At 33.0% G+C, this 27,061-nt stretch overlaps 1 protein-coding gene across 2 annotated transcripts in view; it reads right to left on the bottom strand.

Moving 5' to 3' along the window:
- LOC114331302 (tubulin glycylase 3A) overlaps positions 1–27,061 on the bottom strand; it is a 154,285-nt gene that overhangs the window by 23,054 nt on the left and 104,170 nt on the right. Inside the window, exons 4-7 of one of the 2 annotated variants that reach the window (XM_050661870.1) lie at positions 10,346–10,551; positions 8,992–9,106; positions 2,137–2,415; positions 938–1,051 (exon numbers count right to left, since the gene is read on the bottom strand). In XM_050661870.1, coding sequence (XP_050517827.1) covers positions 938–1,051; positions 2,137–2,415; positions 8,992–9,106; positions 10,346–10,551 — 714 coding nt within the window. The remainder of the gene's footprint in view (positions 1–937; positions 1,052–2,136; positions 2,416–8,991; positions 9,107–10,345; positions 10,552–27,061) is intronic. The other variant, XM_050661871.1, reaches the window with a different exon arrangement.

Here is a 27,061-nt window from a genome sequence, read left to right as displayed (position 1 = left end):
CATGATTGAGAGATCAGGAGGCAATTTGGTTTTTGCAAAAAGGTAGATGCAATCGTGAGTATATTTGACGTACTGCGCAAGAGAGGGGATGAACACCGTTGATGGATGTTAGGAATGCACTCAATACGCTGCAGTGGAACGAGATAATGAAGGCAATGGAGTAGAGAGAATGTCCTGGTTACCTGATGAATGGCGAAGTATCTGGCCGAGAGAAGGATTATAGTGGGACAGGGCACGATATTCGAGATGACAGCCGGGGTTCTCCAGGAATGTGTCTTGGGCTCGAAGCTATGGGACCTGGAATATAACGGGGTTATAAACTGTGAATACGGAGAATGTACAACCAGCTCCGCGTGACAGGGATAAGCCAGATCTCAAATATCCGGTTCAGAATGCAGGCGACGCACGTCGTGAAGAAATGTATGACAGCACGGACTGAAACTGGCGGTAAAGAAGACCGAAACCATCATTCTGAAGGGGAAAAACAGACAAAGGACGGATCTAGAGGTGTGCAACACCCAGGAAACATGTAAGTTATCTGCAAGTGACGTTGCACCAGAATGGAAAGTGGGGAAAGCACGTACAGGAAGCCGAAAAGCTGAGGAGGATAATGCCCAACATTGGGAGACCCAAATCTGAAAGAAGTAGAGCCTTACACGGTATGGTGCAGTTGATGGTTCTCCATGCGGCATCAGTCGGGAGTGGAGCGATACAGATACCGGCCTACACGAGGCTCATGACACGAGTGGACAGAACAATACTGCTGCGAGGACAAGGGTCGATAGGGTTGTGTCTACGGCGGCCTACTACTGATAAACTTCTTGTAGTTGCTAGGTTGATCAGTCTTTGTCCGTTATCATTATCGATTTTTGGCCCGTGAGTATATAGTTACAGATTTCCTCTTTATGAAGGGTTCACCTATGACCTATATTAATACCTGTTACACCAGATTCTTCCTTGAAATGATTGCCAATATGCACAATCTTGTAAAAATGTTCCAGAAATTCATTCCATTCTAACGATACGGCTTCCTTTATTTCATGGTCAATATCTAAAAATATTAAACTAGATGTTATAAGTTAATCAAATATTTACGTTCTAATTGGTCCAGTTACTCAATATTTTCCGCTCCGAATTTTCTAAAATAGTTACTCAAAGTGTGACTCGTACCGCAAGGCACCCCTGTTGAGCTGCCCCCATCACTGGCAAAAATTAAAAAACAAATAGGGCTGATTTATGAGCTTTTATATTCCGCAAATTAAAAATTTTAAGCTCGTTACACTGGGCAGGAATTTAATATTTTAATGGAGGTATTTAACCGAGTCAGCCCCCCCCCCTAACTACTTAAAAATAGGGATATTGAATCGATCTTTGCGGCAGAATTACGAGCTATTTATGAGCTTTCGAAGTTATATGGTATACAGTTTCGATTTTTGAGCTCATCCCCTTCACCCTCAAACAACCCTTTAATTGATTCAACTGTAAAGGAAAATGCTGAGAAAAATTCAAATATATCGTATCGCGGATATAATTCGTATAGCGTATACACTCTAAGAATAAACTCTTAAATGACGCGTATTTCGATTATTGAGCTACAACCCCTTCGCAAGAAAACCACCCCATCTTCCCGGCTTAAGAGAGAGTTGTACTTAAAATGAATAAAATTAATTATTTGGCAACTAAATATCGTTTAATAATTATGAGCTTGCAAAATACGCTCATTTAGATCATTGAATTGCAATTTCTTTTGTATAGAGCAGTCACTGAAGGTAAAAATTAACCATTGCCATCGATTACGGTGAACCTCCATCGTTTTTCCTGAAAATTGGTAGGTGCTTATAGGATACCTCAAGAAACAAAAGTGACATGGTGCCACTTTGCGCTTTTACCCTGAGGATGGATACCACTCTGAGGATGGCGTATGTTTTATTTTTCACTATTTCCTTAAAAATTAACTATTAAAAATTCACTAACTATTTTTAGGTTCAGTAACTAGACTAAAACATATGTGCCATCAGTCAAGAAAAAAAAAATTTTCTGTACTATTTGACAACCAAGTAATGACATACGGTCGTAAAAGAATATTAGTAAAAAATTTCAAACTTAATATTTAGTAAATAAATCTCTATACATTACCTTCATGAACTGATTTCTTTATGAATTTGTAACATTCGTTGATTGCAAAATCAAATATTTTAACAGGTACCTTTCCAGAGCTACTAATTATTCGACATTGTCCTGTCTCTTTAGTTGTTTGCACCCATTTTAATAGCGACATAGCGGCCGTTAAATTAAAGTCCTTCACGAAGTCCTCCACATCTCCATCTTTTACTAATCTATAACTTCGTGGATGGTTCAGATTGGCTACTCCAGGTATGTTGAACCAAAATGCCTTTTGAGAAGCAATACACATGCCTGAAATTAATCTCAATAGTTATGGTCAAAATTTATGAATGTATAATGTGGTCCAAACAGATATTGGTAGAGCAAATACAAAGAAAAAAAATTACCCAAAGATTGTAAAGAATCATCATCATCATCATCTTGGTGCTACAGCCCTTATAAGGAATCGACCTTCTCAAGCTTTCGACGCCATTCTGTTCTGTCTCTTGCTTGCATTTTTCAGTTGCCGACTCCGATCTTCTCGGCATCTTGTGTTACTCCGTCCATCCACCTCAGCTTTGGTCTACCCCGTCTTCTCATTCCCACGGGTTGCGCTGTTAGAATCTTTTTTATTATTTAGGGGCCCGGGCTACATGTCCTGCCCACTGCATGCGGTTTCGCTTAATTATAGTGGTAGTATCTCTTCCACCAAACGTATGCTTGTAGATATTCTGCAGTTCAAAGTTATATCTACGCCTCCATATTCATCATAAAGATCATAAAGAATACAGATACAAATTGAAGCAACATAGCTCGATAATATGTATAAACCATATTATAAGGGTTCAAGTGTCTTTCGGCTTCCAACCAACAAAACAAGATTCTATTCTTCTCTTCAATTTTTCTTTCAATTAAATATAAAAGCCTTTTGCATGCTTTGTATGCCACTATATGGATCAATTGTGTTAGCATTAATAGGGGAGTGCAATTAGAACGAAAACATGCATTATTTCGGAATAATTCAAACAAGCTTATATTTTAGTTATATTTTTGTTAGTTTATATACATGTTAAAGTAAAAAGTTCTACTCACAGATTTTGCCGCTAATTGTTAATTAATTGTTTAAACAATAACAATTTTTTTATATAAGTAATTTTAAAAATATCGTTGAATTCATCATTTTACTTTGATCAAATATGTTTTTATTTTGTTTTTGAGTAGGTATGCTGAATCCGAATATGGCATTACAGTTCGAAAATTCTTATACAGTAGCTCTTATACCTACAGTATGTCTGCGTATATAGGAACCATATGGGAAACATTTTTATTATCAATTCTACGAAAAAAAATTATTCTCCATAAAAGGCTCAGGATAGCCTAAAATCTAAAACTCAACCATCAGATATCAAATTTTTTCAATTTTATACAGGGTATGTCAAAAATATGAATTTCGTTAAGGAGTAAAGTACCTTTATATTCCAGAATAATAAAAATTGTTATTATGAAAAGTTATTTGGAATTAAAAACTATGTTTTAATATAAAATTATATCCTAATTAAGAAAAAAAATTTCAATTTTTTCTCAAATTACGCGATACCTATCATCATTTTATTACATTTATGATAACTACTTTATTATCAATTTTACGAAAAAAATTATTCCTCATAAAATGCTCTACCTGGTCTAAAATCTAAGATACAAGCATCTTATCAAACTTTTTCAATTTTATACGAGGTATGTAAAAAAATATGGATTTCTCTTAAAAGTTAAGTGCCCTTATAGTGCATAATATTTCAATTAGAAGGACGTAATTGAATATTGGAATTTAGTTTTTAATTCCAAACAACTTTTTTTAACAAAAATTTTCAATATTGTGTATTTTACTCTTGAGTGAAATTCATATTTTTTGACATACCTCGTATAAAACTAATAAAATTTTATATCTCATGGTTGCATCTCAGATTATATGATGTAGAGTATTTTATAAAAAATATCTTTTTTTCGTAAAACTGATAATAAAAAAGTTATCAATAGGTTCCAATTTACGCCGACATACTGTATAAGAGCACAAAAAAATTTGTTTTGTTAAACTTATATTATTGTTGAAGCTTATTATTAAATGTATTTTAAGTAAGTTTTACAGAAAAAAGTTTTGATCACTTTTATAAACATTTTTTTAGCAGGAAATTTTCGGTTTTTTATTACATTATTTTATCTTTCTTAATTTTCTCAAAAAGAAATTGTTTATTTCATTTTTAAAGTAAAATAATTTAGTGCATTTTAAATATTGCATCCTAAGCTTAAAAAAAACATCTATAAAATTGTAATACATCTGTTCAAACTTGAGTAATATCGTCTTAAAATGGTAGTAATTCTGTAAAACTACAAAGTTTTCAAAAATTATATTTTTTGAGATGTCGTATCATTTGAGTTAAATTTTTGAGATTTTTTCTGAATAAAACATCGTTTATTAAGATGTTTGAGAGGTAAGTTGTGCAAGTTGGGGAGTTTTATAAGTAAAGTATTAGTTACACATTTTTAAATAATCTTTAAACAAAATTCATGTAAGTCTGACTTTCCGTCCACACTGTACTTGTGCCCATATATTTTATTTCTTGTTATTACAACCATAAGATAGCTTAATTGTTCTTCTTTCATGTCCAATATGTAAAATTTCATTTGATCCATTAGTTAAAGAATTACATTGACATAACTCAACCATGCACTTCGCCGAACGCTAGTTTACAGTGCGCCAATGTTTGTGAGAAGGGTGACTTTAGCGTTATAAATAAAAAATTATAGAAGCTATTTATAGATTTAATTTTAGAAAAATCTTTATACACTGTGTCCGTAAAGTAAGGAACAAATTCTTTTTTAGCTAAACAGAGTATTTGAAGAAATAATCCTGAAACACGTCGATTTTTGATTTTAATTTACCGTATTTTAAAATAATATTCTACTATACAGGGTGAATTAATTTCGAGTAATGACGTCACCGTCATTTTTTTAAATGGAACACCCCCATATTGTCTCAATTTTCGGATTACTCTAGCTGAGCTGATTCCAAAAATGTATCACATGTTGATTCAAATTGGTACAGGGTGGACAAAATACAATAGCTTTGTGTGTGTTCATAAAGTAACGCGTTAGTTAAATTAACAATATTATCAAAATTACTTATTGTATTTTTGATATTTTAATTAATTTTTGATTTTAATAAATTTTTGATATTGTTTAATTTAATATTTTAATTTAATATCAAAAATTAATTAAAATTTAATATTATGAGCACACACAAAACTATTGTATGTTTGTCCACCCTGTACCAATTTGAATCAACATGTGATACATTTTTGGAATCAGCTCAGCTAGAGTAATCCGAAAATTGAGACAAAATGGGGGTGTTCCATTAAAAAAAATGACGGTGACGTCATTACTCGAAAGTAATTCACCCTGTATATTAGAATATTATTTTAAAATACGGTAAATTAAAATCAAAAATCGACGTGTTTATAGGATTATTTCTTTAAATGCTCTGTTTAGCTAAAAAAGAATTTGTTCCATACTTTACGGACACAGTGTATAAGGTTTATTTTGTAAAATTTTCTAAATTTTTCAATGGACTAGTCAGTTTTTTTCTAAAATTTATATTTTCGGAGTTATTTAAAAAAAAACATCTAATTTCGTAGTTCATTTGTTTAATAAAAAATGAAGCACCCACTTCTCGAGTAGAACTTTTTGATATGTTGTTTATTAAACATTTCTTAATGAAATTACAAAAAGTTCTATATTGTTTGATTTTTTCCGAAGTGAAAATCTATATGCACTCCCCTATAATACAGATATCTGTGTCAGTATGTATCCGCTGGGAGGGTTGACATGGAGGAGATAAATATGACATATCGACAGTGCTTCTCATGGTGGCATAATTTGTAAGCCGTCCCCCACGGGCGATAAATTCAGTTATTTTTCTTCAGTATATTTTCTTACCTTAATAATGAAATCCCCCCCTTATTTTCAGCCAAATCCTTTGGAAACACAAAGAATCTACATATTATACCTCTCTCACTATAGTGTTTACAATCGGGGGCAGAGCACATTACCATAGGTTTGTTCGTAGTACGATCCAATCGACCAGCAACCGTTGCCAACCATCAGACGCATGCGAAGTGAACAGTTAGCGTTGCGCAGTTAACAGTTAGCGTTCGTAGACTACGAACGCGCATGCGTCTGATGGTTGGCAACGGTTGCTGATCGTTCTACGAACAAACCTCATTTTTATTATACAAAATACAAAAAAGTTCTCAAAAGTTTCTAACCTTTGCTTGGGGAATATCACTAAAAAACTATACTTCATAGAAAAGACCGAATTATTGCAGTATTATCTTAAAATACGCTACAATTAAGCAGAGAAGTAACAGAGGAAGCAAAACTTCAACTTTATAGGAATTAAAAGGCTTGGGATTGGGCAAATCCCGGCTTTGTTGTTTGTTGTTTACAAAGTGATAATAGGGAGTTTTTGTGCACACAAATACGTAAACGTAACGCATCTTTTTGACATATACGCTTGCGCATTAATGGTTGAACTACCGTATCGAGATACGCATTACCTAAGGTTACGGGCTGGTACGTTAGGTTCATACGCATCCCTATCGAGCCGAAAGTCACCGAATGCACACGAGTATCTTGCCCGATTACCTACCAAATGAACATTTCATCAGCGTACTACTCGTTTCTAAACATTTTAAGGTTATATTGGTTATTGGTTTAGTCTATTTGAGTAAAATTATTCTGTGTTTGTAATTGGAAATTGGAACTTCATAATAGTTTTAAAATTTTATTGTTTTTAAGTTGTCTATTAATAAAGCAAAACAAACAAATCTTGTATTAATTTAAGAAATACAGTGATCACCACAATTAATAACTAGATAAACAAATGACCTAGTTTCAGTAAAATTTTCAAATAAATATTACCACACTATTTACATTATACCTACTGGAATTCTGATGTAGGTATACAATAATTTACAACTAAAAAGTAGGTATAAACAAAAATAAAAAAATTTTAACCTAAGGAAAAATAATATTTTTATATTTAAATAGAAGCAATTAAAACCATACAATTTCATCATTCATTTATCTTTTTTTACATTTGTATATTAATTGTATATTGTGTGAACATTGTTTTATTTTTTTTAATGTCAACGGAATTTAAAAATGACTTTACGATTTGCTTTACGTTACGTTAAGGCAGTTACAAAAACTACCTATTTTAACATTCATCCTCTACGACACATTAGTTCCTTTACGTATACGGAGATGCGTACGTTACGTAGCAACAAAAACTCCCTAATAACAATATGACAGTCGTGACGTCAAACTTCGTCTGTCAGCCGTAAAATCTCTTCGTATTTTTGTATATATAAATTAAATTTATGTATTATATCAGACATTTTCTAAGATACAGGGAAAGAAAACAGGGGGAGGAAGTATAGGAAGAAGGAGAGTGTCACGGTTGAAGAATTTAAGGGACTGGTTTAAATGCAGTTCCATAGAACAACTCTTCAGACCAGGCAGGGGTAGATGGAGTAAAGATAGTGATGATGACATCCAACCTCCTATTGGGAGACAGCATTTAAAGAAGAAGATCTAGTTTGTCATATAATTGAGCCCATCTAAGCCTTCTTGAAATTAAATTGTCTGTTAAATTTGACAGTAGGGATTTTAATTATGTTGTCTAAGTTTATTCCTGCTTATCGATGTTATAATTAAAATAGAAAAAATGTTCATGACAAGCAATCATCGTTCAATCTTCGCTTGTCCACTGCTGGACATAGATCTCCCTCATAATTTTCCATGTATTTCGATCTTGTGCCTCTTGCATTCAAATCCTATGACAACGTTTTAGATCATCAGTCCAACGTCTTGGTGGATGACCTCTGCTTCGGTAGGCATCATCTCTTGGTCTCCATGCCAGTATCCGTTTTATCCATCTACTATCTGGCATTCGAGCCACGTGACCTGTCCAGTTCCATTTCAATGTTGATACTCTCTCTACTGCATCAGCCACTCCTGTTCTTTGTTGTAGCTCGCGGTTTGGGATGTTGTCTCGTAGTTAAACGTTCAACATAGCACCTCTATCGCCCTTTGATATACGGATCTTTTGCGCTGTTCTCCTTCTCATGGTCAACGTTTGTCAACACTGGCAAAACAAACTGATTAAAGCGTTTTCTTTTAAGGCATATTGGTATGTGAGACAAATCGAAAATATGGTCCAGCTTGCTGAAGGCTGCCCAAGTCACTTTTATACGACGAAGAAGCTCAACGGTTTGGTTATCTTTTCCTAAGCGAATCTCATGACCTAGGTATTTATAGACCATTATCTGGTCTATGGATCTTGTTCCTACGCATATATCTTCGCTGACTACAAGAATTGTCATCATCTGGGTTTTAGATATATTTATTTTCAATCCTGCTTCCAGCCAGGAAAGGTAGGCTGATTTAAAAGTTCTTTGGCCTCCTCTATCCTATCAGCTGTTAGTACAATAACATCTGCAAATGAATTTGCAGAGACAAGCAATGCTGCAGAGAAATACAAAACTAAGTAGTGATCGATATACAGAACTAAGAAAGGTATCATATTATACGCTCATGAGAAAAAATAAGAAAGCTGTGTTAAGACAGCTTCTTGTGGAAATTGAAAGTATAAACTAACAGTATAGAAAGTCAAGCGGGATTTAATGAAGGACTTGTGTAAGGACAAAGACGTAAGAACTATAGAAAGTAAATAGAAATATACAAAATAGGCTATAAAAAGGACAATTAACAAAATTATTGAAATAGAAAGGAATATAACAAAAGTACCTTATCATTTTAATAAATTCTTACCCTGTTTGCTTGTGTATGTGAATGAATACCATCTTATTTTGTTAATAAGGGTTAACTTATTCCTATCAGGGCATTCTTTAAAGCCCTGATAGTTGAAAGCCCAATAAAAATCAACCTAAAATTTATTAGTATATGTATTTAAAAGTATATGTATGGTATATCAGTGTTTTGGAAACAAAACCTCATAAATAGAATAAGGCAGATTTTATTCAAGTTTCATCACCAAAAGCACTAAAATAAAACAATATAAAATGTTAAAATAATATTTTTGATAATAAGGCTACTGATAAAGTAAAATGGTATATATATATCACTAAATTAAATAAAGACAATCAGACCGAAGAAATAAAGAGAAGAATAAGATTAGCCTCGGCCAAGAATAAGAGTGTTCAATCAATGTATAGAATCAATGATTCAATCATATATAGCTTTCAGACCTGGACGTTTACAAAGTAAAATATGGAAAAAATAGCAAAGACAGAAAGTTCCATGGAAAGACAAATGCTGAACTTAAAACTAACAGACAGGAAAAGAAACGAATGGATCCGTAAAAGAACAAAAATGAGATATGTCTCAACCCAAGTAACAAAGCTTAAATGGAAGTTCATCGGACATGCCTTAAGGAAGAAGGATGAACTAAGATGATTATACATTGGAGACCTTGGAACTCCAAACAAAAAAGGAGAAGGCTGCAAAGTCGATGGTCAGAAAATCTGAGAAAATACGCTTGATCATAATGGATGCAACATGACCCAAGATAGAGAGGCATGGAAGAAAGAAGAGGAGGCATATGTCCAAGAATCGATTATAGCAAATTACAATTTTTTAATAATAATTATTGTATCCTTTACTTTCAAATTGGGAAAAATAGGAATATATAGTTACCTGGTGGTTTATCAATAACTTTGATCTAATGATACGCTTACACAAAATATGAAAAAAATTGCAAAGACAGAAAGATCCATGGAAAGACAAATGCTGAACATTAAACTAACAGACAGGAAAAGAAACGAATGGATCCGTAACAAAACAAAAGTGAGAGATGGTTGAACCCAAGTAGCCAAGCTTAAATGGAAGTTAGTCGGACATACCCTAAGGCAGAAGAATGGACTACGATGATTATACATTAAAGACCTTGGAACCGCAAACGAAAAAGCAGAAGGCTACAAAGTCGATAGTCAGATGATCTGAGGAAACACGCGTAGTCATAATGGATGCAAACTGCCCAAGATAGAAAGACATGGAAGAAAGAAGAGGAGGAATGTCCAAGGATGGATTATAGCAAATTACAGTTTTTAATAGTAATTAATGTATCCCTTGATTTCGCATGGGGAGAATAGGAATAAAAAGTTACCTGGTGGTTTATCAATAACTTTGATCTAATGATACGCTTACACAAATTGGACTCTGGATGATTCTGTCTGATTAAATCAAGTAATTCGACAACAGCTTTAGAAGCGTATGTTCTTAAATCTGCTGTATTTAGATCTCTGTAAGATGTTCCCAGTTTTTCGATCCAACCTCTACGAAGCAGTGCTCTTCTTATTGCATTAAAGGAACCTTAAGGAGATAAAAAAAAATGAATTGTTGATAGTTTGCAAATACAAAAAAAAAAGAATGCGTGTGTAATTTGTACGCACGTAAGAAGTTATACTTCTATTATAAAATTTCAAGGAAATAAATATACTTAACAGTTGCAATACAAAAAATTAACAATAATTACCAAAAATTAACCAAAACTTAATAATGCCAAAAATTAAAAAAAAAATATGAATCGTCCGGAATTTGAACCCGCGATCTCGCGGTCTCTCGATCTCAGGTCCAATGCTCTACCAACCAGGCTATCAAGGCAACTGTTATTGACGTTTCGGATATACATAATTACAGTTCACGGTAACAAGTGAAATATAAAAATAGATATTTTATTATTTTACGCCCAAGGAAGACAAATCCAAAGACACAAAAATTATAATAAATAATACATTTACTAAAATAGTCCTGTCGCCAGGGGGGGTACAACGGCCTCCTTAATTCAGATGGACTGACCCAACTTTTTTTTGTGTATTTTGACCCGTAGAACACGAATTTTTTGGGTAACAGTTGATCCGGATGTCGATAAGGTTGTTATAAACAAAGAACTTGAGGAATTACATAGCAGCGATTTTTCGCAAAACAAAACATTTTTTTGGATTTTTTGGGTGATTCTCAGCAAAAAATGATCCTACAAGTTTTTTCGTAGGATGCATAGTTTTCGAGATAAACGCGGTTGAACTTTCAAAAAATTGAAAAAGTGCAATTTTTGAACCGGAATAACTTTTGATTAAAAAATAAAATAGCAATTCTGCTTACTGCATTTGAAAGTTCACGTCAAATTCTATCAGTTTTAATTATTTGCATTGCTAAAAATTAAGGTTTTATTTGTTAAACAAAGCTATAAACACATAGTGTTTCCCGTGCCCAAAGCATGCGTTTTAATGGACGTAATATACGTAGAAATTCTGTATGCGCGCCTACTCGTCCGATTTCAAATTAGAAATGCATTGAAAACATCATTCAATCACTATGTGTTTACAGCTTTGTTTAACAATAAAAAAATTAATTTTTAGCAATGAAAATAATTAAAACCGATAGAATTTGACTTAAACTTTCAAATGCGGTAAGCAGAATTGCTATTTAATTTTTCAATCAAAAGTTATTCGGGTTCAAAAATTGCAATTTTTCGATTTTTTGAAAGTTCAACCGCGTTTATGTCGAAAACTATGCATCCTACTAAAAAACTTGTAGGACCATTTTTTGCTGAGAATCACCCAAAAAATCCAAAAAAAGTTTTGTTTTGCGAAAAATCGCTGCTATGTAATTCCTCAAGTTCTTTGTTTATAACAACCTTATCGACATCCGGATCAACTGTTACCCAAGTTATGTGAGTCCTCAAGTTCTTTGTTTATAACAATCTTGTCGACATCCGGATCGACTGTTACCCAAAAAATTCGTGTTCCATGGGTCAAAATACATCAAGAAAACTTGGGTAAGTCCATCTGAATTAAGGAGGCCGTTGTACCCCTACTGGCGACAGGACTAAAAAGCATTAATATATTATTATCATTACAGTTGCTTTCCTGATGAGAACAAAAGAGTTCGAAATGGTCCATAGAAAGATGGTAATGATCTCTGAATCGAAATTAAATATAATGCCTTTTATCTACCCACGGTTTTACTCACGTATCGAGTACTAGGAAGCAGATTTGTTGATCTTTACCTCGGTGAATTAATATGTTGTGGAGTGCAACTATGTAGACTCCCCATGTCTATACACTCATCACCCTTTTCCTTGAAATTTTTAGAAGGATGGGAATAGGTATAAGAGAGAATCTGTTTCCGAACTAAGAAATCCAAAGATTTTATTATTGAAGTTATACTTCCTTAGACGCGATTGAGATTGAAGGTGAAATTATATTGATCTGCGCGCATGCGCACAACGACAGTATGGGTGTTGAAATGATCTGTCAATAATTGTTCAATATGGAGGTTATCGGTAAACAAAAATGTTGTATAATATATTAGTTTTTATTGTTGTGAGGACAGAAATAAAATCAAATATATAATTATAGTGACTTTTTAGATAGTTTGAAAAGCCACAGGTACGCAATTCTAAATGTTTCAGTTGTATTCCAATAAAAAATTATCTTCATACCTATTTGGAAAATGTAAAAAAAATAATGTACTTACCTAGTACTTGCTATGCTATACCCCTAGTAGGCAATGCTTTAATTTACATAATCTGATTACGAACAAACTTTCTACAAATTTTCATCTAATGTATCGTTTTCTTACTCTATATATTGTTGTATTTTAATTCGACAAAAATCAAACTAATAAAAATTCATATAAACAAAATGTCAAAAAGTTGTTCAGTTTGTGTATATTCCCACATGACGTATACGCGAAGGTGGTGCAGTTTGATATCGCTTCGACTCTCGTACGGCGGGATACACGGGAAGTAGGTTCAAGCCAAATGCAAGTTATATCATTTTTTTATTTTTTTTATAGATTTTATGATTGTAAGTATATTAACAAGAACAAAAGAGTTCGAAATGGTCCATAGAAAGATGGTAATGATCTCTGAATCGAAATTAAATATAATGCCTTTTATCTACCCACGGTTTTACTCACGTATCGAGTACTAGGAAGAAGATTTGTTGATCTTTACCTCGGTGAATTGATATGTTGTGGAGTGCAACTATGTATATTCCCCATGTCTATACATTCATCACCCTTTTTCTTGCAATTTTTAGAAGGATGGGAATAGGTATAAGAGAGAATCTGTTTCCGAACTAAGAAATCCAAAGATTTTATTATTTTTAAACATTTATTTGCTTGAAAATGGAGTCTTTTGGGTTTCGACATTTTATTTCATTAATATATTATTTTAATGGCTTATTTGCGCTAATACATAATTTGAAAGATTAGCAACTAAAGACCATACTGTCTGTGTGCGCATGCGCGCAGTATTGTGAAATTTTATTCTCAATCGCGCCTAAAGAAATATAACTTCAAAAATTTCAGTCTTTGAGGACATACGAGGGTCGTTCGTAAAAGGAGGTTCCCTATGCCGCTGAGAAAGAGTGCGACATACTCGGAGAAATCTGGCAACACTGGCTTACACGTCAACTCTCCCTCTCTCTCTCTTAGCTACTAGTTTCGCCTCTCTACATTGCTCAGTGTCGTCCTAGCAGCTTTCGAATATGGAGGTCCAAGTCTCTGTTACGGCCACGTGAAACTCATGCTGTGACACGTTTTTAAATGAAAAATGGATTTCACCTATTGACATGCATCGTCAGTTAATCGAAGTTTATGGGTAAAAGTGCATATGTGTTCAACATGTTCGCAAATGGTGTAGACAATTTAGTGAAGACCGAACGGAAATTCACGACGAATCTGAATGCCTTCCGCTTCAATCTTCATCGTGAATTTCCGTTCGGCCTTCACTGAATGTTCTACACCAGTGATTCCCAACCTTTTCCCATGATCGGACCCTTAAGGCACTATTCCGACATCGACGGCAGTTACATTTGTTACCATGGCATACGTATTTACTGCACTATTAATTTGTATAATTCATAGCAACTGAATCAGTCTCACACAAATTAATAGTGCAAAGTAATGACGTCTGTCCCGGCGGCAACTGCAACTTTACCCATTAACTTCGATTAACTGAAGATGGACGTCAACAGGTGAACTCCACTTTGTATTTAAAAAACGTAACACAGAGCATGAATTTCACATTGGCAGTAAGATCGAACAGGACCTCCATCTTCGAAGGCTGCCAGACCAACACTGAGCAATGCAGCGCGACAAAAGTGGTAGTATAAGAGAGTGGGAGAGTTGATGTGTAAGGCACACTATTAATTTCAGCTCATCTATTGGTTTACAGAAACGAAGCACACTATAATAGTCAGAGAACGAAGTCAGTGATTAACTTCGAAGTTCGTGGATTATTACGGAATTTGAGGAGAAAGAGGAATAATTTCAGTGGCGTGTAAAATTATACTATAATTCAACGTGTATAATTCTATAATTTTATAATTATACTATTATTTTAGTAAGTAGGTAATAAGTAACATTTCAGACAACAATTTCCTGCCAACCATTTCGTTCTTTGAGTATAGTGATTTATTAAAGCCTAATATTTCACCTGCCTTGATAGTGTATTTACTGAAGGTGGATATGAATTTTTATCTCCGATTTCGTTGAACCTTTATCGATTTGCATGAAAATTGGTAAGTGGTTAGAGGATATCTCAAGGAACAAAGGTGACATGGTGCCAACTTGTGATTTTACACTGGGGGTGGATGCCACCCCTTCTCGAGGGTGAAAATTATTTTATTAAGAATAACCTCATAGTTGGATAGAGGGACAAATTCCAAGCAAAATTTATTATATAAAGTTATTTAAATAAATCGAAAATTTTTGAGTTATTAAAGATCAAAGATTTTAATTTTTCATGAGAAAAATGTATGTTTTTAACAAATTTTTCACAAATAACTAAAAAACTAAGTTTTTACAAAAAAGTTTTCATAACCAATATTAAAGCTAATAAAAAACGAAATAAACTCATTACTAGAAAAATCTTTTAACGTTAACTTAAAGTAAGTTATAGGTAATTAAATGTATATTTTTTTCGGTGAGTAACCAAACCTAAGTATTCAAGATTAAATATCGGGAAAATGATGCATTTTAAAACATAAACCTATTAAACATTTGTCAAAGTACTTAGAAATATCTATTAAATGAGCACCTGAACGAGTCGACAGCGATAAAATTTATGCACCAAAAATTGTTCTAAATTTATATTTTAAAAATTTTTACAAAAAATGGTATTTTTTTTTTAATGATTCCTTTAATTTTAATCCCTTACTTTTTTAAAAATAAATGGTTAAATGGCCCCGGTTACATGGTTCTCGCAGCAAAATTTAAACTGTAGACGTTTCTATCTCGGTTATTTTTTACCCAACATTAACAGTAAAAACGGTAAAATATTTGGTACAGAAAAAGCTAAAATTTGGTTATATATCACTTTTTACGTATAGTGAGTATTTTTGAAGTTATTATCAAAAGAATATGAGAATTACGATAATTTTAAAAATTCTGATTTTTTTAAATTACATCTTTTTTTTCAAAAATATGCATTCTAAATTTGATATCAGTCAAAATTATTGAAATAAATACTTATGTTAATATAAAGACATTCTTATAAGGATTACTATAAATTTTAATTTTTGTGGAAATGGCATGTGTTTAATTTTTCACTTTTTCCTAAAAAATTCGAAAGGGTTCTCTTATTTTCATCATAGCTTGATTAATTTTGATGCTATTAACTTCTTCTGGAGCTCATTTGATACGTATTCCAAAGTACTTTGACAAGTACTTATAAGGTATATTTTATAAATCGCATCGTTTTCCCGTTACTTATAGTTTAGAACAATTTGCACAGAATGATGTATTAGGCATGTTTCACTTTGTGTTAGTTTTAGATATATTTTTATTATTAGGTTGATAATAGAACAGTAAATCTACCGTTATCAATTACTTAAATGTTTCCAGTTAAATACAAACTTATTGAAAATTGATTTCTTTTGGGAGCACTTTGAAATATCTGATTCTTATTTGACGTTTTTTTGACGTATTTTTTTGACGTATTATAATGAATCGTTCTCAAATTTTGAGGGTTTGTTAAGTACCCCAATACCCAACTTTGGGTGAAACACTAAAGTTTTAAGGTAGTTTTAGTAAAAGTTATTAACAAATAACGAGTTTTACTTATTTTGCAGTTTGCGAAACAACAAATTAACTTTTTAGCTTTCAAAAATTGGCATATTTTGAAGGTTTTTTAATGTTCTAAAAAATTAAATTTTGTAATTTTATGTCAACTATTTAGATTTTGAATGAGGTGTAAAAAATCGAAAAATTCGCGATTTTTGCACTAAATTGTTAATAATTAAAAAACGGACGCGAACTCTAGGCAGGAAACAGGTAGGTTTTCTTTCTAAAGGTCTACAATAACTAAAAAAGCAGTCAGCTACCTGGATCTTTGAGTGTTTCGAACATGGTCTATTTCTAGCTTATTACCCTGGAGTAAATATAGTATTTTTACTACAAAAGCGATATTACGTAGGTCAAAATTTTTGACGTAAGAGAATTGTCAAAACATTAGAATGTGACTTTTCTTTATTACCATGTTTATAATAAACATGGCAATATGAAAAGTCACATTCTAATGTTTTGACAGTTCTCTTACGTCAAAAATTTTGACCTACGTAATATCGCTTTTGTAGTAAAAATATTATATACCCTATTCCACGAACATACGCCTGTTTTGGATTACTTCGACAACGAATATTTACTGTGCAAAATTAGAAGAACGAAATACATAATTGCAAATTACATTGTTGTTTATTGGAATAATTATTAGCGCCATTTACTTTCGTACTTCTTATGTTGCACAGTAAAATATTCGTTGTCGAAGTAATCCAAAACAGGCGTATGCTCGTGGAATGGCCCATAGCAGCTAAATGATTATAGACGTGGAGTATGAACAAAAAGCACAATTTAATTTAAATATTTTTATTTATTATACATCCAATAGTTGATTTTACATAAAAATATGAAACCAGATGGGGTTTTATTACAAGAAATATACAAAATATACATTTATTATACAGTGCTTTTCAGATAAAACTATCCACCTTAAAAAATTTTAAACCTCTGATTTTTAGGAAAAGCGCAAAAACACATCAAATAATATTTGAAGGGGGAGACATTATGCTATATTATTTAAGCTTGCTGAAGAAGTTTGCCTCTTACCCCTCGTACCATCCCTTATTTATTTTTAATTACTTCCACCTTTTTTTATTTGATATTTGGATTCTCCTCTTTGTACTGATTTAAAAAATGTAAAACACGTGATGCTGAAAGTGTTTAGTTTATGGGAAAAATAAATACAAAAGCAAGAAAACTCGATTGAAAAAATATTTTTTTACTTATTACAAACATTATAATGACTACCACTACCACACTAACAAAAAGTTTTACAACAATTGTTCAAAATTTCTGCCATTTATTAGCCAGGTACCATTGTATGGAAGTGAATGTCAGTCATTTTGAACAATTTTATTTTAAACATTTTTTGGAGTGAAATGTTCATTCTAAATGTTTGTAATAAAATTATTAACATTTTTTTTTCAATCCAGTTTTCTTGCTTTTGTACATTTTTTTCTCGTAAACTAATCACTGTAAGCATCATGTGTTATACATTTTTAAAATCGGTACAAAGAGGAGAAGCCAAATATCAAATAAAAGAAAGTAGAAGTAATTTAAAAAATATTAAGGAATAATACGGGGGGTGAAAGGGTGCCTTTCTCAGCAAACTTAAATATGGCATAATGCCCCCCCCTTAAAATATTATTTGATGTGTTGCCCTAAAAATCAGTGGTTCAAAAGTTATTTAAGGTGGATAGTTTTATCTGAAGAGCACTGTATAATATATTAATTACATAAAATTTATACTTTCCTAAAAAATTCTGGATAGAAGTAATATATCTTTACTTTTAACAATACGAAAAAAATATATTATTAAATCTATAATAATTACATTTATTTGTAGTGAGAAAATGCTTTCCATTTTACAGTTTTATTTATAATAGGCATGCGGTTTACCCCCATAGCAGAGCATAATATAAACCGACTAATATTTTTGCATTTTTACGGCACTGAATCTTTTTTATTCGATTTTATATTTTTTTCAAAGTTCAAATGTAATTAATTTTTCGTATATACTTGGATAAAGTGTATCGGAAATTGTTATTAACAAATAACTTTTAACAAAAAAAAATTTCCGAATGGTTTCACTCAGAATTTTTTCTCACGCATTTTTCAACAAAAATTGCAAGTAGCTCTAAAAGAAAAGACGAAAAATTACCAACAGAGAAAAAGGGTTTCTTTTTCAATGAGATACGCCTAAAAATTTTTTATGAGAAGATATTTGTTAATAACCATTTTCGGCTCCACTTGGAAACATTAAAATATTTGTTTATGAAACAGTTCGTGAAGTATGCTTTTTGCGAACGCACGCGATATATGTATACATCGCGTACAATATTTCATACAGTACAGTTTCATACAATATTTTATCTACTCTTCGATAAACAAATAAAAAAACTATAACTCTTCGTCACTGGAATTCATTTCTATTCTACAATTTTTAGAACTGTGACATTTAAAAATCCTAAGTACTTTCAAACCACAAAACTGTCAAAAATTTTGTTGTAAGTCATTGCTCATATTGTCATCACCATGACAATGCGAAAGTTAAGGATATTTGATTATATGAAAGTGTGCCAAAAAACCCATTGAAAGTGTGCGAAAAAGTAAATCCCATTTAAAATACATTGTTACTTCACGCACACTTTAAACCCTTCACGCACTGCTATCTATAATGACAGTTTTCACAAACTAAAAACTGATACATAATATGACATAGAGTAGATAAAATACATTTAAACTTCTAGTGAAACAAATTTAGTCGGTATATTCTGTTTTTAAACATCTTTTTATGGGTAAATCTCTCGCCTATAATAGCATAATATATTATATTATAAGAATGTAGTCAGGTGAGAGGATTTTTCAATAGCCAGAAAAGTTTTTGGCCGAAGAGGACCAATGGGACAATGCGGATCGAGACAACCTAGACGATATTTAACACATTAACCGCCACATTAACATTTTTTGTCTTTTTCTTCAGGCTCCACGATCGGAATCTCAATGTTAATGTGAATTATATTTAACTCACTGAGCGCCTGGCCCGAACAAGGCGTAAATACAACTCACGTGGCGTTCAATGTGTTAAAACTATTGTTAGAGCATGGAGAAAAGGTGCCAGAGACAGGGCCGAATAACTTCTCTGAAGAAGGCTTTGGCCCATAACCACGTGTGATGCCACTGATGATGATGACTAATTTATAACATTATTAAAATTTTTTTCGCTATGTTATAGTCCAAGAGGCAGCGCTGAACAATCTCTTTGAATTTACTAAAGCTAGATTTTTTACAGTTGATTACTGTGATTGTGTAGAGAAACATAAACATACTGCGGTCGCTCAAGCGAAACGTAGAACAGGGGTTACTGAGAGGGTATCAAAGTTGCTTTCCTACGAAGGTAATTAAATCCATTTACTAAGGCTGAAAATCAATACACACATTCTAAATTAAATATAAATAAAAGTATTATAGTCGATCAGCTGTATGACGGGACAGAGCCGGTAGGTCGGCCCCAGTGAATGTACAAGGTTATTCACTATATTTTGACCCCCTTGTAAACTGCTTTATTTACAGAATTAAAAAAAAATGTAAAATACAAAAGTTATTCGATTTTTAAATTGTGATTTTTTGACATAGGTATATAACGTACTAGTGATGTCATCCATTTGGGAGTGATGACGTAATCGACTATTTTTTTTAAATGGGTATAGGGGTCGAGTGGTAGCTCATTTGAAAGGTTATTCAATTTCCTACTGAGTAATATAAACATTAACATAATTAATTATACAGGGTGTCCAAAAAAAAATTTAATTAAATTAATTGTTTAATTAATTGTTAAAAAAATTTTTTGGACACCCTGTATAAATAATGATCTTAATGTTTACAGTACTGTATAGAGAATTGAATAACCTTTCAAATAAGCTAGCACACGACCCCTATTCTCATTTAAAAAAATAGTCGATTACGTCATAAATCCCAGATCGATGACGTCACTAGTACGATACATATATCAAAAAATCATAATTAAAAAATCGAATAACTTTTGTATTTTACATTTTTTTCTAATTCTGTAAATAAAGCAGTTTACAAGGGGTCAAAATATAGTGAATAACCCTTTACATTCATTGGGGCCGACCGACCGGCTCTGTCCCGTCATACAGCTGACCGACTATAATAACTTTTATTTATATTCAATTTAGAATGTGTGTACTGATTTTCAGTTTTAGTAAATGGATTTAATTACCTTCGTAGGGAAGCAGGAAAGCCTTCGTAATTAAGTTCTGTATGTTAAAACACCTCAATTGTTGTTAGACAACAAAAAACGCGAAGAATACCATACTCCAGTTCGGGTTCATAAATGCTGTTGATAGGCTTATTCCATAGATGCAAAGATGTCAATTGCAACGTATAGGCATGTGTAGTTGATTACGAGAAAGCATTTGATCAAGTTCAGCATACCAAAATGATGTAAATACTGAGAGAAGCAGGAATTAACAACCAAGATATAAAAATAAGACAGAAAAATTTCTCGAAACAGCGGAGATGAAAACCCTTTGAAAAGTCAGTGGTAAGACTCTATGCTGCCGTGCTAAGCCCAAAGGCGGTAACTGATTTTTTATCGAAAATGACATTTTTGTATTTCTAGGTAGGTTTCATTATATTATAATGCTTCTACAACTCCAAAAACTTTGTAAATATATTCTAGATACCCATTATAATAGTTCTACAACTCCAAGGACTTAAGGTAAAAATATTCTAAATACCTATAATCTACGTAGAAATACAACAATCTCATGTTCGATAAAAAATCAGCTACCGCCTTTGGGCTTAGCACGGCAGTATGGGACAGAGCTATAAGTACAGATATACGACGGAAATGCAAGGTTTAGTATGATGCAAGGTAATAAGTGGGTAAGAAACTGAAGAATAGAATGTAATGACCACATAAGTCGAATGACAACAAATAGAGCAGTCATCATCATCATCAACCCGTACGCGTCCACTGCTGGATATAGGTCTCCCTTAACTCTTTCCATCTTTCTTGTTTTGTGCGGCTTGCATCCAGTTGCCGACAATACGCTTCAGATCGTCAGCCCATCTGGTTGGTGGTCATCCTCTGCTCCGTAGTGCTTCTTCTCGTGACCTCCACTCGACAATACGTTTTGTCCATCGGTTGTCTGACAATCCGGCGACGTGTCCTGCCCAATTCCACTTGAGCGACGCGATTCTTTCGACGGCGTCCGCTGTTTTTGTTCTACGATGTATTTCTTCGTTTGGGAATCGGTCCCTCAGGGAGACACCCAACATCTGGCGCTCCATAGCCCTCTGAGTTATGCCAATCTTGTTCACTACCTTTTTTGTGAGTGTTAATGTTTCCGCTCCATAAGTGAGTACAGGCAATACACACTGGTCAAAGATTTTCCTTTTCAGGCATATGGGTAAGTCCGATTTAAATACATAGCTCAGTTTACCAAACGCTGCCCAGGCTAATCCTATGCGACGTGGGAGCTCGCAAGTCTGGTTATCTCTTCCCAGCCGAATTTCATGTCCCAAGTACTTATAAGATGCAGTCTATAATGGATTAGTAAGGACAGCGAAAGACGGTTCCCCAATAGGAAGACGATCACTGGGAAGACCACGAAAACGATGGAACGATAAGTTGCTAGAAGCACATTGAAAAACAGACTGAGTCATGTCTATACAATAAGAAGAAGAAAGAAGATAAAAAGGAGATCTAAAAATAATTAGAAACTTTCACGGAATCCGGAATCAGACCACAAATCTCAGAGTCAAAATTGAACACACCGAAAATTTTAAAATTATGCGTGGAGTAAGGCAAAGCTGTATTTTGTCTCCTCTAATCTTCAATCTCTACTCTAAAAGAATATTCATCGAAGCTTTGCTCGAAGCCGAAAAAGCTATTCTGGTAAACGGGTACCCTCTAAACAACATCAGGTATGCATATGACACCATACGATGGCTTAGTGTGAAAACCTCGTATCTCATTAAATTACAATTTTACAGGAGAGGCAAAAAACTAATTTTATGCATAATATAACCTAAAGACAAAAATTACCGTTACATATTTTTAATTCGAGCACATTGAGACAAATATCTGATATTGGCCTAGAGCTAAAAGTGTTAAATGTTGCTATTAAATTGGAACGGCTTCCTGATGTCATCAGATATCCGGCCTATATGTTTAACACGCCAGTGCCAACTTACCGTGAACCACATTATTACCGAATGTCATCAGTTCAGTGTAGTAAGACAATAGCTCAAACTCAAACCGCAGCTATGTGACATTCTAAGTGATACCAACCAGTTAGACAGAGTTCTTCAGTTTTAAAAAAAAATATCATTGTATCATAAACTTTAATTTTTTTTTTCTTTTTTTTCTATATGACATAACTTGTTAATGCTCTTTAATTATATCTCTTGTAATCTTGTTTGTAATCGTCCCGTGCGAGTGGCCATAGTTGCCGAGCACGTTAATGTAAATAAAAAAAAATTGGAAATACAAATATTAAGGTGATACAGTAGCGATCAACAGGTAGCCAAAACGCGTTCCAAGATTGCGGCTGTAATTTTGAATATTTTTTCGAGATATTTGGCACACGTATTCGTAATATAATAAAGAATGGCGGTACAGAGCCCAATTTGAAAAATATTTTATTTATTTATTTATTTATTTTATTTATTTATTTAGTACCCAAATAACAGTACTGGACCAATTACAATCTGGGTTAGCGTATTAAGCGTATTAGTAAATTTACCGTTTACAGATCATACACATAACAACAAAACAGTATAAAATACATAGACTACATAAACGCCGTTTATATGTAAGTGTGTGAAAAAACTCAAAATGAGAAAAACACACTCACATACGAACAACGACGAACAAAAACTTATAAAGTAATTAAAGAAAAACAGAAAATACATAGTATGTAAAACAATTAAATACAAAAATACAGAATAAATATATAATATAACAGCAAGATGCTAAAAAGTGACTGGTTGCAACCTAATATCGTTAGCAGTATTCTTAATGATGCGTAAATTAGAATTGAAGATGTCAAAGAGATCAGAGTTCGCATTGTAGTGAGCTTGCATTTGTACTAGAGGTGACTGCACCAAAATATTTGATCTGGCTCTGTTAACATAAAACGTTTGTGAAGTACGAGAAGCAATACGTGGTACGTGGAGATTAAGAAGTTGCAATAACTCAGGAGTATTTACTTGATTGTTAATAATTTTAAATAAAAAGCATAAAGATTGAGTTATTCTACGACGCTGAAGACTTTGCATCTTAAATTTATCGAGAAGTAGCTCTTCAGAAAATCCCCTAGCAGGATAAATGCCAGTGGATTTAAAGTGCATACTTTTTAAAAACCGCCTCTGTACTGATTCCAAAACAGTTGTGTGATTTTGATAAATTGGAGACCAAACTATCGATGCATAATCGAGTTTGGGGAGAACAAGAGATGAATATAAAAATTTGCAAGTGTCAATATCGGTAAGTTCTTTCGCATTTCGTAAAATGAAACCTAGAGTACTAAACGCACCCGCAACGATATTAGTGATGTGTGGAACAAATGATAGTCTGCAGTCAAATATGACCCCCAGGTCCTTAACAGAGCTGGGGCGACAAATGGAAGTATTATGTATATGATAATCGTAGTGTGTTGGAGAAGGGCTTCTAGAAAAAGACATAACCTTACATTTAGACGCATTTAGCTGCAAACAATTAGTGTCACACCATATACTGATTTTATTTAAATTTTCTTGAAGTCTAATGCAATCGGAGGGTGACTTAATTTCAAAAAATAATTTTAAATCGTCCGCATAAATTAGTGAATGAACATCTAGGTCATCAACAATATCATTAACGAATATCACAAACAGTAGCGGCCCTACAATTGAACCTTGAGGTACTCCGGATAACTGAGGAAAAGGGGTTGATTTAAAACCTCTAATTTGTGTATATTGCCATCGATCTGTAAAATAAGAGTTAAATAATTGTAACAGCGTAGGTGTGATTGAAATAGAACTGAGCTTATTCAGTAGAATTTTATGACTTAAGCGGTCAAAAGCTTTGGAAAAGTCAGTGTATATGACGTCAACTTGAGCATTTCTGTCTAATGCTTCACACAGGAATTGAGTGATATTAACAAGATTTGTTAAAGTAGATTTACCACTGATAAATCCGTGCTGTTGGGGAACTATGAATGGTGAAATGTGGGTGTAAAGGTGTTTATTTATACATATCTCGAAAATTTTACTAAAGTTGGATATGATAGCAATAGGCCTATAGTTTTGGATAGAAGTTCGATTTTCTTTCTTAAACACAGGGACAATTTTAGAAACTTTCCATTGTGTGGGAAAGACCGAACTGGATAATATGCAGTTAAATAAAGTACACAGAGGAGTTGAAAATACGTGGGCACAATCTTTTATGAGAAATGCAGGAATATTATCTGGTCCCATCGTCATGTTCGGCTTAATCTTCCTTATGGCCTGTTCAATTTCAGATTTTGTAAAAGCGGGAATGTGCAATTGTTCGGCAATATATGTATTTAATTTGGGAGTGATATGGTCGGGAGGAGAAATATCGGTGTATGACTTTGAGAAGAAATCGGCAAATGATGAGGCAATATCCTGTGAAGTCTCTAGCTTTATATTATTATACGACATAGTTTCAGGAATAGAACAATTTGTTTTCTTGGAGTTTATGAACGACCAGAAGCTACGAGGATCTTGTTTAAGATTGAGTTCTAGTTGAGACACATAACGCTTGTATATTATTTGATTAAAGTATTTGAATTCTGAACGAATTCTCTTGAATTCAGTGTAATTTTGAATATTACGAGATTTTTTGTACGCGTTCCAAGCTCTATTTTTAGTATTCAGAAGATTAATCAGATCACCATTGAACCAAAACGGATAACGTTTAGTTTGCTTCTTTTTAAGAGGAATATGTTTAGAGAAGATGCTGTGAATATACTGATAAAAGGCATTTAGGTTGCTGTTGATATCAAGATCAGTGGAAAGAAAAGACCAGTCAGATAAATAGAGTTCAATATAAAGTTCTATAAAGTTGGCTCTCTTAAAGTTAAAATTCTGCTTACTGTCGATTTTGATTTCATTAAATTCTTTTTTAATACTAAAATCAATGATGAGCGGTGGATGATGGTTATCCATGGGAACAACATAGTCAATTGCCTGATATACGTTACAAAATATATTAGAAAATACCAAATCTAGGATTCGTTCATTATGATTAACTACATGATTATATTGCGATAGATTAAAGAAATTTGCAACATTCTGCACGGCCACTGATTTACCGGTAGTAATGCCTTGAGTATATTCCGGTATATTAAAATCACCCAAGACTAATACTGTTTCGTTAAAAAGGCATTCAACTGTTTCTAAACACTCTAGGAATAATTCTAGTTCAGCTAGAGGTGTTTGCGGAGGTATATATACTAACACGAGATAAAAAACTATTTTCTTTGATACAACTTTGCTTATGACTACATCAATTAATTTGACTTCAGCAATAGCAGCACATATAGAGTAGACATCAATAGGAATAACATTTAATGCTTTATTAACTGCTAATAGTACACCTGCACCTCTAGTTGTCCCAGTGGCTAAAAAATCCCGATCTGAACGAATCACAGTAAACAATTCAGGATCAAAAAGTTCCGAATCATACACACTAGAATTTAACCAAGTTTCAGTGAACGCAAAAATTTTATGGGTACCAGGAACGGAGCCGTGGTTAGTGTAAACCAATTGAGTCCGACCTAGCAAACTGCGACAGTTTTGGTAATATACTTCAATATTTAGTTTTGGGCTTCCATTATTCTTCACCTGGGGCTTAATAAATTGTTTCTGTGGTTGCTATTTAATGTCAAGTATATTAGCCTTAAATGAGTCCAGCGTATGCTTGAATACATGACATGAGGATTTATCCCATGTTGCATGGTCAGTATTAATCGTCTGAACTCCATCACGTTTTTTATAATTAACACAGTTTATACATTTTAAAGCAGTAGACTTACATTCAGAGACTTGATGACTTAAAGAACATTTTGGACAGACTACTTGATTTGCTTGACAATTATTTGCGAAGTGATGAAAACCGCAGCATTTGAAACATCGCCTAACCTCCACAGCATCATATACTCTACAATAATCATAACCCACAACAACATGCTCATAATTTAAAAGACGATGATAGGTAGCCAGATCTACTTGAAGTATAGCTTGAAATACATTTTGATTTTTCTTTAAGGGACTGACCGATATTACATCACAAACGCAGTCACTTGATAGCACGCTATGATTTTGCTCTTTAAGCATATTTAACATATATATTAAAATTTAACATATCAATATATTAATATGTGGAAATTACTCTGTAATTAAATACAATATTAAAAAAACGAGCCTGTACCGCCATTAAGAAGAACAAAAAAATACACTTTCTTCAAATAAACTTTTTTATCCGATGCCTAGATTTTGTGTCATTTTAGAACTACTAATGAAATAAAAAATTTTAGTAGTTCCAAAATGATACAAAATCTAGGCATCGGATAAAAAAGTTTATTTGGAGAAAGTGTATTTTTTTGTTCTTCTTAATGGCGGTACCGGCTCGTTTTTTTAATATTGTATTTAATTACAGAATAATTTCCACATATTAATATATTTTTCAAATTGGGCTCTGTACCGCCATTCTTTATTA

This window comes from Diabrotica virgifera, chromosome 1 (genome assembly GCF_917563875.1).
Source record: "Diabrotica virgifera virgifera chromosome 1, PGI_DIABVI_V3a".
NCBI classification, from domain to species: Eukaryota; Metazoa; Arthropoda; class Insecta; order Coleoptera; family Chrysomelidae; genus Diabrotica; species Diabrotica virgifera.
This window is presented reverse-complemented; position numbering and strand designations above follow the sequence as displayed.